Source organism: Stegodyphus dumicola, chromosome 4 (assembly GCF_044657685.1).
Source record: "Stegodyphus dumicola isolate Sdum_Otavi_A_Nest chromosome 4, ASM4465768v1".
NCBI lineage: Eukaryota > Metazoa > Arthropoda > Arachnida > Araneae > Eresidae > Stegodyphus > Stegodyphus dumicola.
In genome coordinates this window covers 99,296,716-99,311,565 of record NC_140771.1, presented here as the reverse complement: position 1 = coordinate 99,311,565, position 14,850 = coordinate 99,296,716, and the positions used below count along the sequence as shown (strand labels likewise).

Sequence of the window (14,850 nt, the reverse complement as noted above, 5' to 3'; positions counted from 1 at the left end):
CCTAAATAAATTAATTCCTACCTCAGAATAAATACCTATGCTTTTATATGATAAATTTTTAGGAAAAACGTTGGTTCATTGTTTAACGATCAGTGGAGATGATTGTAATAAAACTATTAAATGAACCATTGGCATCGGGTCATTTTATGCGATCTTTATTTTTCTACTTGAACATTAATTGATTTTACCGCTAACATACCGTTGCTGCCCTGCTAAAAATGCCCCGTAGAAACCCATAAAATTTTTTACGGGGAATTGGCCTACGAGTACCCGTACAGCTCTGCGGGTACCCATAGGCCAAATCCCCGTAAAAACCCATAGACAGAAACCCGTACAACTGTACGGGTACCCGTAGGCCAAATCCCAGTAAAAACCCATAGAAAGAAACCCGTACAGTTGTACGGGTACCTGTAGGCCAAATCCCCGTAAAACCCCATAAAAAGAAACCCGTACGGTTGTACGGGTACCCGTAGGCCAAATCCCCGTAAAAACCCATAAAAAGAAACCCGTACGGTTGTAGGGGTACCCATAGGCCAAATACCCGTAAAAACCCATAGAAAGAAACTTGCATGGCTGTACGGGTACCTGTAGGCCAAATACCTGTAAACAGAAACCTGTACAATTGTACGGATACGAGTAGGCCAAATCTCTGTAGAAACCTGTAGAACTGTAGGCACTATAAACAAAATCCCAGTAAAAACCCATAGCCGAAAATCAGAACTTTATATGCATATCCATTGGCCAAATTTCCACAGGTATTCATATACAGAATCCCTATAAAAAACAATACACAAAAATAGAACTGTAAATCAAATTTCCATAAAAACATAAACCAGCAGAAGTACATAATTAGCACTGAAATGTACAGAACTAAATGGCTGAGAAAGCATGTAAAGTAATTTTAAATAAAATTCAATGCATATAAAAATTTTTAAATACCTAGAAGCCTACGAGATTCTCTTTACAAAATTTTAAACTACCTTTATATAATTTTGAAAATAAAATGAAGAGAAAGATAACCAAAGTCATGATTCACAACCATCGAATGATATATGTACATATATGTAAGAAAAATAAGGAATAAGCAAAAGATTAATTAGCAGCATAAAATTAATTTTCCTTCTCTATTCTAAAAACAATAATCTTTCTGCACTGCATCACTTCGAGATTAATTCATGTCATATGACTCTTACATAATTTGATGTTGTAGAAGGAACTAAAACTCAAACAGCCAATAGTAATTTTATAGCAGTATTAACTATCAAATACGAGTAAAAATGCATCGAGAACCAAAATTAACTCGGTCTGAATTAAGATTTCACCCTTAACATAACGTATTTGCTTTTTACGCTTTGGCCTAGGTGGATTGCAGTATGTCTGCTCCTTGTTTCTTACTACACATTTATCAAAAATGTTAATTTTTGGAATAGGCATAAATAATGTGCCAACTTGTTTGTGGTTGCAACATATTTGCTGAAAGAAAAGTTGAATTAAATCTACCTCGACTGCCAAATTTCTTATTCATTGTGGATTGGAGTTTCAACATCTCTAAGCCGTCAAAATTCTTGCTGTTCATTACGGATTCAGCTGCTTGTATTCGACTACAGAATCTATTACATATATATATATATATATATATATATATATATATATATATACATATCATTCCATATATATACATATCATTTCATTTGATGGTTGCGAATCATTACTTTGACTGTATATATATTATTGATTTCATTACAAATATATACATATAGTATCTCACTGCATATATTTGTATTTCAGTTCTTTAATTGGGAAATTAAACAATTGTATTTAATCACATCAGCTTGTTTAACAATTTGATACCTAATGAGAAATGTATTGCCAAAGGATGGTACTTTCTAGCATCTGCTTAAATTTTAAGTTACCTACAATGCACTAAACCAAATTAAAAAAAAAAAAAAAAATTAGAAGAAACCCAAATTTTCAGGAAAAGAAACATTATTAACAAGCAAGCAAAAAGAATACGGGACTTGCAAATTAGAAACTTAACATAGAGTTCAAATTTAGCATACTTGCTATCCCCTTAAGGCTCGATTACCACTGATAGTAACACCCTACAGTTTATTATGACACGCATACACATAGATGTTTTGCGTGGAAGAAAGGATGAATCCTAGAATATAATGTAGTGAAGAAATAATAATGGCTAATCTTTGGAATATGGTAACAGGTAGTTTGGCGACATTTTAGTAAGGCGATAAAGGTTACTAGCTAGGACTTTAGCAGTGTACATGGATAAAGTCAAGAGTGTGCGCAATGTCATTTTTGTGCAATTCTGGGATGTTTTTTTAAGTGAAAATAGGTTGACGTGTACATGGATGATACCGTGTATGTGCAATTCTTAAAAACGCGGCAAGCAGTTTGCGATTCTGCGCTGTCTCCGAATTTCGCACCTAATCTTCGTCATGATTAAGCATTTTTGTTCCATAAAAGTTCTAGTATAAGAGTAATTTGGCTAGCAGATTGTTGGAAAAAATTTTGAGTTAAAAAAAAAAATGCCGTTTGATCTTTGGATTATGGTAACTTGGCGATTTTTTGGCGAAAATTTGGCAACCAACTCTGCTACAGCAACCCTCTATTTTTTTTTTCCGCCGCCATTTTGTCTTCACGAAGTAAAGACATGTTTCTTTTCTTTTTATTTACTGAACACTTTTTCCAACAATCTACTAGCCAAATTACACTTATACTAGAAATTTTATCTAACAAAACTGCTTAATGATGACAAATATTCACTCCAAATTGGGAAAAAGTGCACAATCGCAAAATCCTTGTGCGTTTTTCACAATAACACATACACATAAACCATGTACACGTCGATTTATTTTTACCTAAAAAAACATCCCAGAATTGCACAAAAATGGCATTGCGCACACTCTTCACTATATCCATGTACACTGCGTTTTTCTCATAAATTAGAAAAATTTCACGAAAATGCATGACAATTTTCTGAATCTTTAAACCCGGTAAAAAGAACATATATGAAATTACCTTATCGCGAAAAAGTATACACCCTTTCCAAATATGAACATTTCCACGTATAAAATAAATAAAATATCTAAAAACTTTTACCTCTAAATTATCTGTTATATTCTAAACGTCACCAACGAATTCATACCGCAAACATTACAAATACTTAGTGTCAAATATTTAAATTATTTCCATGCACGTTTACTTCAACTAAAACGTATAAAAATTCCTACAAACATAAAATTCACAAAATAACTATCATTTAATTAAAATATCACTAAACCATGTACACGTCAACTTATTTTTACTTAAAAAAAATCCCAGAATTGCTCAAAAATGGCATTGCGCACAATCTTCACTATATCCATGTACACTGGTTTTTCTCATAAATTAGAAAAATTTCACGAAAATGCATGACAATTTTCCGAATCTTTAAACCCGGTAAAAAGAACATATATGAAATTACCTGATCACGAAAAAGTATATACCCTTTCCAAATATGAACATTTCGACGTATAAAATAAATAAAATATCCAAAAACTTTTACCTCTAAATTATCTATTATATTCTAAACGTCACCAACGAATTCATACCGCAAACATTACAAATACTTAGTGTCAAATATTTAAATTATTTCCATGCACGTTTACTTCAACTAAAACGTATACCAAATTCCTACAAACATAAAATTCACAAAATAACTATCATTTAATTAAAATATCACTAAACCATGTACACGTCAACTTATTTTTACTTAAAAAAATATCCCAGAATTGCTCAAAAATGGCATTGCGCACAATCTTCACTATATCCATGTACACTGGTTTTTTTCTCATAAATTAGAAAAATTTCACGAAAATGCATGACAAATTTCCGAATCTTTAAACCCGGTAAAAAGAACATATATGAAATTACCTGATCACGAAAAAGTATATACCCTTTCCAAATATGAACATTTCGACGTATAAAATAAATGAAATATCCAAAAACTTTTACCTCTAAATTATCTATTATATTATAAACGTCACCAACGAATTCATACCGCAAACATTACAAATACTTAGCGTCAAATATTTAAATTATTTCCATGTACGTTTACTTCAACTAAAACGTATACCAAATTCCTACAAACATAAAATTCACAAAATAACTATCATTTAATTAAAATATCACTAAACCATGTACACGTCGACTTATTTTTACTTAAAAAAACATCCCAGAATTGCACAAAAATGGCATTGCGCACAATCTTCACTATATCCATGTACACTGCTTTTTTTTCATAAATTAGAAAAATTTCACGAAAATGCATGACAATTTTCTGAATCTTTAAACCCGGTAAAAAGAACATATATGAAATTACCTTATCGCAAAAAAGTATATACCCTTTCCAAATATGAACATTTTGACGTATAAAGTAAATAAAATATCCAAAAACTTTTACCTTTAAATTATCTATTATATTATAAACGTCACCAACGAATTCATACCGCAAACATTACAAATACTTAGTGTCAAATATTTAAATTATTTCCATGCACGTTTACTTCAACTAAAACGTATACCAAATTCCTACAAACATAAATATCGTATCCATACATACGGTATCCATGTACACATCGATGTATTTTCACTTAAAAAAACATCCCAGAATTGCACAAAAATGTCATTGTGCACTCCTTTGACTTTATCCAGGTACACATCGACCTATTTTCACTTAAAAAGTCAAAAGAAAATTGACAAAAATCCAATTCTTTTTACTTTAGTAAAAAGTACCAAATAAATAAGTAGGTGATTATGCACTTTACCCGAAAAAATATATAAAAATACCATTTACCTATATATATTAATAATTTATTATTACACAAGGTTTTTCATATATCATCTCAAAGGAACATAAATTTAATTAAAGCGATGCATTATTGGAATAAATTTAGTCAGTGTTTTAGGTGTAAGTTATTTCGATTTCTATTGTAGAAAGAATACTTTAGAAAATGTATAGAAATATTATTTTGAACCATAAAAATTCTAAAGAGTAAAATTTAAAGTACTGAAAAGGTAGCTAATGTTTTTGACAGTAGATTATATAATATAAAAATACCTCATGCTGAGCATTCTCTGAAATTACAATGCCAAATGAAATTTATATAGTGCAGTATTTAGCAATAATAACTTTTTGTAAACAAATTTAGCTATATTCACTTAATTGTAATGACAGTAATTTTAACTGCATTTGTATAAGGCTGTACAGAAGATTTATTTATATGGGTTTTCATCCGCAGAGAGCAACCGGATTCTCTGTGGAAGTACTTCCGAAAATAATGTTTAAATATTAATCTAACTATATTTGAAAGCAATGCTATAACAGTGCCCTTATAAGACTCATGATCCGAAAAGCTTTGGTCTTAATTGTCTCGTAAAAACTTTCAATTACCTCTGTAAAATTCATACCCACGTAAAAATTACTACACCGAAGATTATACAGCAAAACGTTCCTAAAACAATCAACTCCACAATTCAAGATAATGGCAGTTTCCTGTAGTCTGACAAAACTATGAGTGATTTTTTAAGTCTTGTTATTTAATTATTGTCCTGACAAATGTGCCATTACCAGAGGTGGTCATTTAAGAAAATAATAACTATGAGGTTTCAACTTAATGTAATTTTTTTCAAATAAATAATTCACTTTTTATACTCTCAAAACTAGTACATTTAATATTACATAAATCTTATTCACAAATCTATTTCTATTTCAAAAGCAATTTATGGAAAACACATTTGAAATTTTCTTCATCAAACAAATAATAATGAAAATTAAAGTATGCATAAAAATGATTATATGTGTTTTAACAAAATAGCACAAAATATTTAATGCAAAAATGTGGTTCTAGTCTCATACTTGTAAAGAAAAATAGGAATAAAAGAAAAAACAATGTAAGCTACTATGATCATCTAAATTTTCACATAATTTTAGTAGTGGAAAAAGATTCCTTAAGCTTGTATGTCTTGTCTACCCCATTCAATAAGTAATAAACACATTAAATATTTCAATGTTTATTTCATTAGTAAAACTTACCTTTTTTGCTCGCGAAATATAATTAGTACATTTTTTAAAACGTAAAAAACTATTCTTTTTGCTCGGCCACATCACATTAGTCGAAAAATTGAAAATTGAATCATGCAAGATCATTTTTAAGTAAGGTATGCTCAAATTTATTAGTACATAATATTCAAATGATAAAGCATTTACATGAACAAGCTTTAAAAAAGTATTTCTAAACTGTAATAAAAAAAATAAATTTTCCAAAATACAATTTCAGTAGAATGTAAAAACTATATTTCTGCATCTGATCACTGAACCAAATTATCAAGTCTGAAATTATAACTTTTCAGTCTTTAAGCACATTGTTTTTCAGGATAAAAGTAAAGATGGAAAATCAATTACACGCTCAGAAACTCCATTTCACAACTAGTCAGTTATCAGCAACGTTCTCTCAAACATTAGACACGATTACACGTGCATGGCTTTAGTGGTATATTCATAGTCAGTGCTGGTATTTTATTATTTATTATTAATTTCTAAACAGTAAAACATAGTAAAATTTGTAATACAGTAAAGCATAGTAAATAATATATTGCATTACTACAACCACGAAGAAAATAACACCACCATCGCACAACAATAACTAGGGCGGCGCCATATTGCTTGTTTGGGAAACTTCTGAGAGTGGGGGAGGGAGGGGGAATTTTTTTCTTCTTGTCAGCGTTAACAGAGAGAAAAGTTTTGCGATTGTGAATGAACTTGTTCGCGTTAAAGAGATGTTGGTTGATACCGGTGTTTATTTGTAATATCAGAAATGTAAGTGCTTATGTGTGTGTATTCAGAGAACCAACTCGTAGCAAAAACCACCTCCCTAAGACGACCGCCTCTGAAAGAGACCAGTATTTCTGAAAACATAAGTATACTTTGGCATTGAATATTCCCTCTGTAAGGCGACCATTCACAAAGAAAATTCTGCTAGTGTGGCTGGTCGCCTTAGAGAGATTCATTCCGTATATGCAATCTCCCTAAGACGACCACCTCTAAAAAATAACCGTATCTCTGAAAACGTGAGTATATATTGGTATTGAGCATCACCTCTCTAAGGCGACCACTTTCAAAGATGAATTTTTATTTGCGGCTGGTCGCCTTAGAGAGACCTCGTTGTGTGTGGTGTATATGATTACTGTTATTGTTTCCGAAAAACAATTTTTAAATCAAATAAATAAGCATATTTAGTAAAAACCCTCTCTAAAACGACCACCTGCGTTTCCAGGTTACTCTGATGGTCTTAAAGAGATCATATTTTCATTCTGTTAATTTTATTGTTTACAAGAAGTCTATTAACGTCAGATAAAAAAAATAGCATAAACCCATATAAACCAACAGAAGATTTATTATTATATTGATACCAGTAAGAAGACCAGTAAAAGTCAATATAAACCTATACAAACCAGTACAAAGTTCTGCCATTGATGTTGGTTGTATGGGTGTCAAGTGATACCAGTAAGAAAAACCCACAGAGATCAATAGAAACCAGTAAAAACCAGTAGAAAGTTTTACTGGTTTCTATGGGTCATTTTGAAACCAGTAAGAAAAACCCACAGAGACCAACAGAAACCAGTGAAAGTCAATAGAAACCCATAAAATCTTATGGGTACCCATAAAAAGTTTTACTGGTTTCTATGGGGCATCTTTAGCAGTGTGATAACCTATCAGGATCATTAAACAGCTGAATATGTATCGAAGTTCTCCAATTTTACTTAACTGCAGAATTCAATATACTTCGTACCCACACAAGTCTTTACTAAGCCTATATTTTCGCAATCGTTGATTGCAGACATACATTTCCGATTACAGAAATGTTTTAAATGAATCAAAATTTCATGTTTACATATTTTTAAATTTAAAATATATATATTTTGGATGAAATACCTAATCTAACTTTTACACGTTCCTTTGGTTCCTTTACTTATATTTAGGAAAAATTCCTACTCGTTGTTTAAGAAAAAAATAACCCACAAAATATTTGACTGTGGTAAGACAAAAATTAACCGAGATATTTGATATTGAAATCGAGAATCATATCCAGGGTCCAGACACAATATGAACAGCGAAATAGTTGTATTTGTACGCAACTAAAAATAAAATGTCGTTTAGAAAAAGGATTTTAATGTATAGAGATTACGTGAAGAGCATTTAAATGCGGACTGTTGTGAAAATTTTGATCAATGTAATTACTTTCAAAACAAAAAAACATATTTGTAGAATTTTACAGAATTCCTGATCTAGAAAACACTGGCAGGCCTCAGTATAGGTATATAGCCAACTCGTAATATTATTTTCCTTAATTAAAAATGAAAAATATTTGTACTTTAATGAATTTTTGCGATTTCAAATTATGATTCCAAAGTAATAAAACACATGAGCATATTAATTTTTTTTTTATTTTTAGAATTTGAAAACATACAAATTACTTGTGTGAAAATTCTTTCGGCGTGCCGAATATAACTTAAATTCATTGATAAATCAGGAAAAAGTATCAATGATTATTTATTCTAATATCTAATTTGTTTACTAACCGACCCCTCAATGCAGATTGAATATGACTTCAAAATTTGTAGAATTTGAAATTAAATATGTCTGCTTTTATCGAACAGGAGTCAAATCTTTTGTGTTTATATATATATCGAGTGCAACATTTTTCTAACTAGAAGTATAGAGATAGTAGGAATGTCTTAGAAGTTAGATTTCGTATTTTAAACAAAATCAATTTTTTAAAACTTAGAAATACAAAAGCTTGAATTTGTCTTACCTAATGCTCAAGGAAAGCAACCATAAATTTTATGTTTCACTTATCGTCAAGTGTGGCTCCCTGTGGTAGGCACCACGTTTTGCACTAGGCAAATACTCTGAACATCACCAAAAACCAGACAAAGTATTTTTATTTATGGCAAAGTATTTTTATTTTTTATTTATTTGTGGTAAGCGCATTAAGCTCTGGGACAGAACACATTAAGGCTGAGATGTATTAAGAAACCAAAGAGACAGTAATTGCGAAAGACTTAAAATGTGAAAAATTCTATATAAATTGCCTTTTAATTGAACTTGTTGGATAGAATATTTTAATGATTCATATCAATTAAATATAAACCAATTAATTTTAAAAAATTGAGTAGAAAGAAATTTCTTTGCAAGAAATAAGAAAAACAGAAAGAACACATCAAAGGATATTTAAATTAAATTTTAACTACATATTAGAAGTAATTTACTTTGCTGTCTTTTCAAATTGCTCATTAAAAACCAAAGTACCTATTGTTATTGCAATTGTTTTATCAACAGATCCTATTTTCTAAATCATGGCTAGTTTTAAACTTTGTATTTTTTACCTGCATTTCATTGCTGAATTTGATAAAAGTATTGTTTAAAAAAAGGTTTTTTTTCATGCTGTTTCATGTAAAATAATCGATGAAAGAAAAGTGCTGCTTAACACGCATTAATTAATTAGCTTTTATAATAAATTTGGCAAAGACAAAACTTTCGTTTTAGATTCTAAAATATATTCTAAAATGTAAAAGATGAGAAAGTGATTGTTATTCGTCTATGTTCTGTTCTGTGCACTATAGCAACATGGTTAATATGACTGAAAACATGCCAAGACATAATATTTTTTTCAGAAACTTTCTTTTATCATATTGACACAAAACTAACTGCGCTAGAATTTACCAGTCAGTTTGTAGAGACATTAGGTATTTTTCGAAAGCAGGAGATGTGAGAAATGAGCAGTGCCCTCGCCGGGAATCAAACCCTGTACCTCTCGAATACGCGTCAAGCATGCTACCACGAATGCATGCTAGAAGGCGGGAAAAAAACCTTATATATTCCCACTTTTAAAGGGCAACTGGGGATTAGAGAACAAAATCATCAAATCCTAGTGGTGGAGAATCACTATCCATCACCTTTTTTTAGCTCGGGCGCCACTGTATAGACATTAGGTATTTTTTGAAAGTAGGAGATGTGAAAAATTAGCAATGCCCTTGCCGGGACTCGAACCTTGGACCTCTCGAATACGCGTCGAGTATGCTTCCAATTACACCCCGAAGGCATGCTAGAAGACTGGAGAAATACTTTATAAAAGTTAATATACTTAAATATTATCGAAGACAGACAATCTAATTCTGTTTTTCAAATTGTTTTCCAGAAAAGTGTGGAAGATTTATTTAATTACTGTAGCTGTTTCATTTTAAGCATATTCCATCATCATTTCTGAACTTGTATGCAATAGTTAAACATTTTAATTCGCAAGAAATTTAACTAATATTATCTCTAAGTAAAATCTTTATTCAAAGTAAACATCTTTATTCAAAGTAAAATCGACAGCTTTAATTTTTAATCATAAAACTTTTTCTATGTCCTTCTCGCTTTTTTTTTTTTTTTTTTTTTTAATTTTAAGCAAACACTTTTGTGCGTTCATTAGAAAACAAATTCCGCATACAAAAGAGAGGAACAGAGTTGAGAAGCTATTTCAGAACCGGATTTTTTATAAAAAATGTAGTAAAATAATTATTAAATCAATAATTCAAAAAACTAAATGTTCATGTAATCATATGGAGTTCAATGCAACACATGTTAACGTAAGCAAGTAACAGATACGGTTTAAAAGTGCAGACATTCAACTTTGATAGATTTTGAGCAAGATATCATCTAATATTATTTCATCTCGTGAAGAGTGAACTCTTCTTAATTAATTATTCATACCTTTTCTTCTTTTGATGAATCAAGCACATTATATCAGCCCATTAATTTATAAAAGAAAACATGGTAAATTTACTGTTGACTTCATTTCATTGCAAAAATAAAGTATGTAGATTCATTAGGTTGTATCAATGCAGGAACAAGAAATTGTGCAATGCTCTTGCCGGGATTCGGACACTGGACTTTCCGATGATAATCGGATGTGCTATCCAGTTACACCCCGAAGGTGCACAGCAAGGAGGGAAAAATACCTTACAAATAGAAAAATAGAAAAATCTACAATCATAAGAGTAATTCTAAACTTTAATATAGTTACATTAGCAACAATAAACTAAAATCTTATTTCTTTATTTAAACAGCAACTAAGCTCTTCAATTCACCTTAAGTAAACAATTCACACTCAACTCAGCAAATCATATCTAAGATCGTATCAACAAATTGTGTCACCAAATCAAAGACATACCTTAATGCAAAGAGAGATATATCTTATACAATAAGCTTCAGTTTATGTAAAACTGATCAAATAATGAAACATTACACTCGCCCTTCTATTCTAAAAAACTTTTATTTAATATTTAATTTATATCTTCGGTATTTTTAGCGAGAACAGGCATGAAAGGAATGATTACCTTCACAGCAATGAGAAATTAAAACGAAAACTGCCTAAAAATTAAAAATAAATTTAAAAAAATTTAGTACTTTTCATATTTTGATTTATATCATAATGAGAGAATGTATAAAATTTTTAGAAATTTCCAACTCTTTTTTGATTTGAAATTACTATTTTAAAACCTTATTTTTAATTAAATACATTTTAAATAGATTTGATAGAATTTTGTAAAAATGAAGACAAAAACAAAGTTTTCTGAAAGTTTCAACAAATCCTTTTTGGTTTTTAGAATCAGTAAATTGAAAATACTAGGAAGGTTTAATTAATGCATTAGAGTAAAATATCCACTACATGAAAATATGGCATGGCCAAAATAAACCTTGATTTTTAACAATTCTTCACGCTTTATGCAATACTCCACCTGTTTAAATTATTGTCAGTTTTATTAAATACGAAATTCAATATGTGGAATATTTTTCTTCTGATGTAAATGCTCTACATATACAGCCTGTGGTTAAATGAAGTTTAAAATGTATTTACTACCATTAATGTCCATGTAATGTACATGAAAAAAGGTTAACGTTCTAATATTAAGTACATTCAAAAGCAGTGAATATTATTGGTATTTACTTTACATTTAAATATGTTTAGACATCTTGTTAAATACACTCTCCTTTTTTGATAATTAAAAACTGTTAATAACACTTGCTTGCTAAATTGTTAAAAGAAATTTGTAGATTTTATATAAAAATAAATGTAATTTTGAATTTAAATGTTTAGTGTAAGATGCTTTCGTAAATTTGTTTGTATTCAGATTCTCGATTAAGCATTAGGGTTTTTCCTGCAGTATTTTGTATTTTCTGCAAGCTTTATTTTCAGTAATCTCATTTAAGTATTTTAAAATGTATTTAAAAATACAATTGTCTGAGATACATTGGAAAATATTTGTCCTTTTAAGCAACAACATTTGAAAACATTTTCATTATTTTTATGTTCAACAAATCTCACCATTAAAATACGAGCAGGTTTTAATTCTTCACATAACTACAGAATATTTCCTAATATCCAGGAATTAAACCCCACATATTGCTATAAATTCACTTTAAAAAACTCTATTCTTGTTTTACCTTGTTGACTGAGAATTTCGTTATTTAAATACTTGAAATGGCATGATTAGAGAAAGAATGGTATTTATCATGCATCAACTTAAATTACATTTTCGTATACAGTTAAACGCTGTTAAACGAAATAAGCGTTATAAAAGCTATGATCTTAAAACTGTTCGGGATATCCAAGTGTTTTTTTCTTCCAACCATTTTAATTCTTAGTTTACAAAAGACTAATTGTTTTAAAGAGCTACAAACACTTTTCTTTCAGACTAATCTTGGAACATTAAGAGTGATTTTTATCATTTTCCGTTTGTCAAATTAAAGCGTTTAAATTATATAACATTTAACAAAGATTTCGCTATACGTGCTTGGAAAAAAGATATTTCTTCATAGATGTAGCTATAAATTGTCCGAGAACATAAAACCACGATAGAGTTAATTCGAAGCTGCGTCTTTTTGCTAAGTTTCATATCAGGTATTAGCCCACCGATTACACAGCTATGTATATAGATGTTCTGACGTAAAGTTCTAAATTGTTTAATTGCAAAATTATAAATATTCTTTACACATACATTTCAAATATTAAAATTGGATAAATTTGTAAATGCTGTATTATCTAACACCGAATATAGCTTGATTAACGATAAAGTATGATTATTGATAAACATGAAATCTCACCCATTGTAAACTTCAACAGGGTAATGGGATTCAAGCCATCATCTGTACATCCCCGCCATTGCAACTATTAGATTTCATATCCACTGTTGTTCTTCTAGAAGCCCCTAGAATTGTAAGACGATTCATTTCAGACTTAGACTTTGGGTGATCTCCCGTTTCATCCACAATAAAACCACATCTTGTCCTGAAAATGGATCTCATAGCTCCTTTAATTTCTGGCATGCGCACAACGTATATTATGGGGTCCACAAATGACTTTATCACAATCATTGAATTGGTAATTATGCCGACCGGAACACGCACCCATAAATGAATTTCTGTGAAGGGTACTGGACAGTCCAGGCAGGTGAGAATGAAGTAAAGAACAGCGGGCATCCATCCTAGGACGTAAGTTCCAAGAATAAGCAAAGTTGTAATAATAGCTTTAACACTCTTATGAAGCTGTCGACTAGAGGGCAACTGAAGCACACCACGCTGGTGTCGTTTGACCACAATAAACATATGCACGTACATGATGGACATTAAGATCAGAGGTACAAAGAAAAGCACAGAAACTGTCACTCGGAAAGGTATTCGGAGGAGAAAATCGTAGCTGGAGCACTGAAAAGATCTAAAACCATCATTGGGAACTAACGAAAAATAAGCCAAGAAAACCACAACTGGTAATATCCACATAGCAGCCATTGCCCACATTACAGTTCTGCGAGTAACTGTTGAGGCGTAATGTAGAGGTCTTAGTATTCCTACATAATGATTGATAGCAAGTGCAAGAAGATGTAAAACTGCAACAACAATTCCTCCTAATCTGAACGCTTCTAAAACAAGCAAATAGCAAGCATTAAAAGGTCCCAGATCCACACCATATACAGTAGGTAGTAGACTATTTACTACTAACCCCACTCCTAAAACCAAAGAAGCATATGCATCTGCTACTGCAAGAGAAAGACTTAGATACAGAGTAGGAGACAGTGATTTTCGTAACCATCTAACACTGTAAACTATAATCAGATTAAAAACAAGTGAAAGAATACAGGCTGTTAACATTACAGGCACAACCACTCTATAAAGTTCTCTCAGTTCTTCTTCATCCTGAGACGGTTTTCTGGGGGTTGAAGTATAATAAAATGACGTATCATTAGAAATGTGAAATAAGCTCTGATTTGAAGCAAATTCATCTATCGTTTCATTTGACAGCAAGTCACCACAGTCAAAAAAGGAGCGTCTTGTCCTAATGCAATCAATCCAATCGTAATAATCGCCGTCCAGAGTTGAAACGTAGGAAGTTTCTTCAAATTCGGAATTCGCATGCCGTAAACGGCGCTCTAAGAGCGAAAGCGCGGCCGGCCGCATCGATCACGTTGGTTCGGCTGCCTATTCGTGGAATGAGTAGATAAAGCGAGAGGCGCGAAGACTGACGGTTCGTAGTGAACACTCTGCCCCCTGGATGCGCAGGACTCATTCCTTGAGTAATAATGAAGCATTTTGCTATTTCTTATAGTAGGACATTCCGTGAATCTGGAAAAATAATTGCATTTTGATTTTTATCGTATGATTTTAGAATATTTAGATTTTAAAACTAGTTAATTTCTTGATATTCAAATAACATTTAAAAATATCACTCATATTAATTTGTAAAGTAAGAA

At 30.9% G+C, this 14,850-nt stretch overlaps 1 protein-coding gene across 1 annotated transcript in view; it reads right to left on the bottom strand.

Moving 5' to 3' along the window:
* LOC118190491 (adrenocorticotropic hormone receptor-like) overlaps positions 1-14,569 on the bottom strand; it is a 165,928-nt gene extending 151,359 nt beyond the window's left edge. Inside the window, exon 1 of the mRNA XM_085815265.1 lies at positions 13,208-14,569. Coding sequence (XP_085671391.1) covers positions 13,238-14,557 — 1,320 coding nt within the window. The 5' untranslated portion in view covers positions 14,558-14,569 and the 3' untranslated portion in view covers positions 13,208-13,237. The remainder of the gene's footprint in view (positions 1-13,207) is intronic.
* Positions 14,570-14,850: the final 281 nt, after the last annotated feature.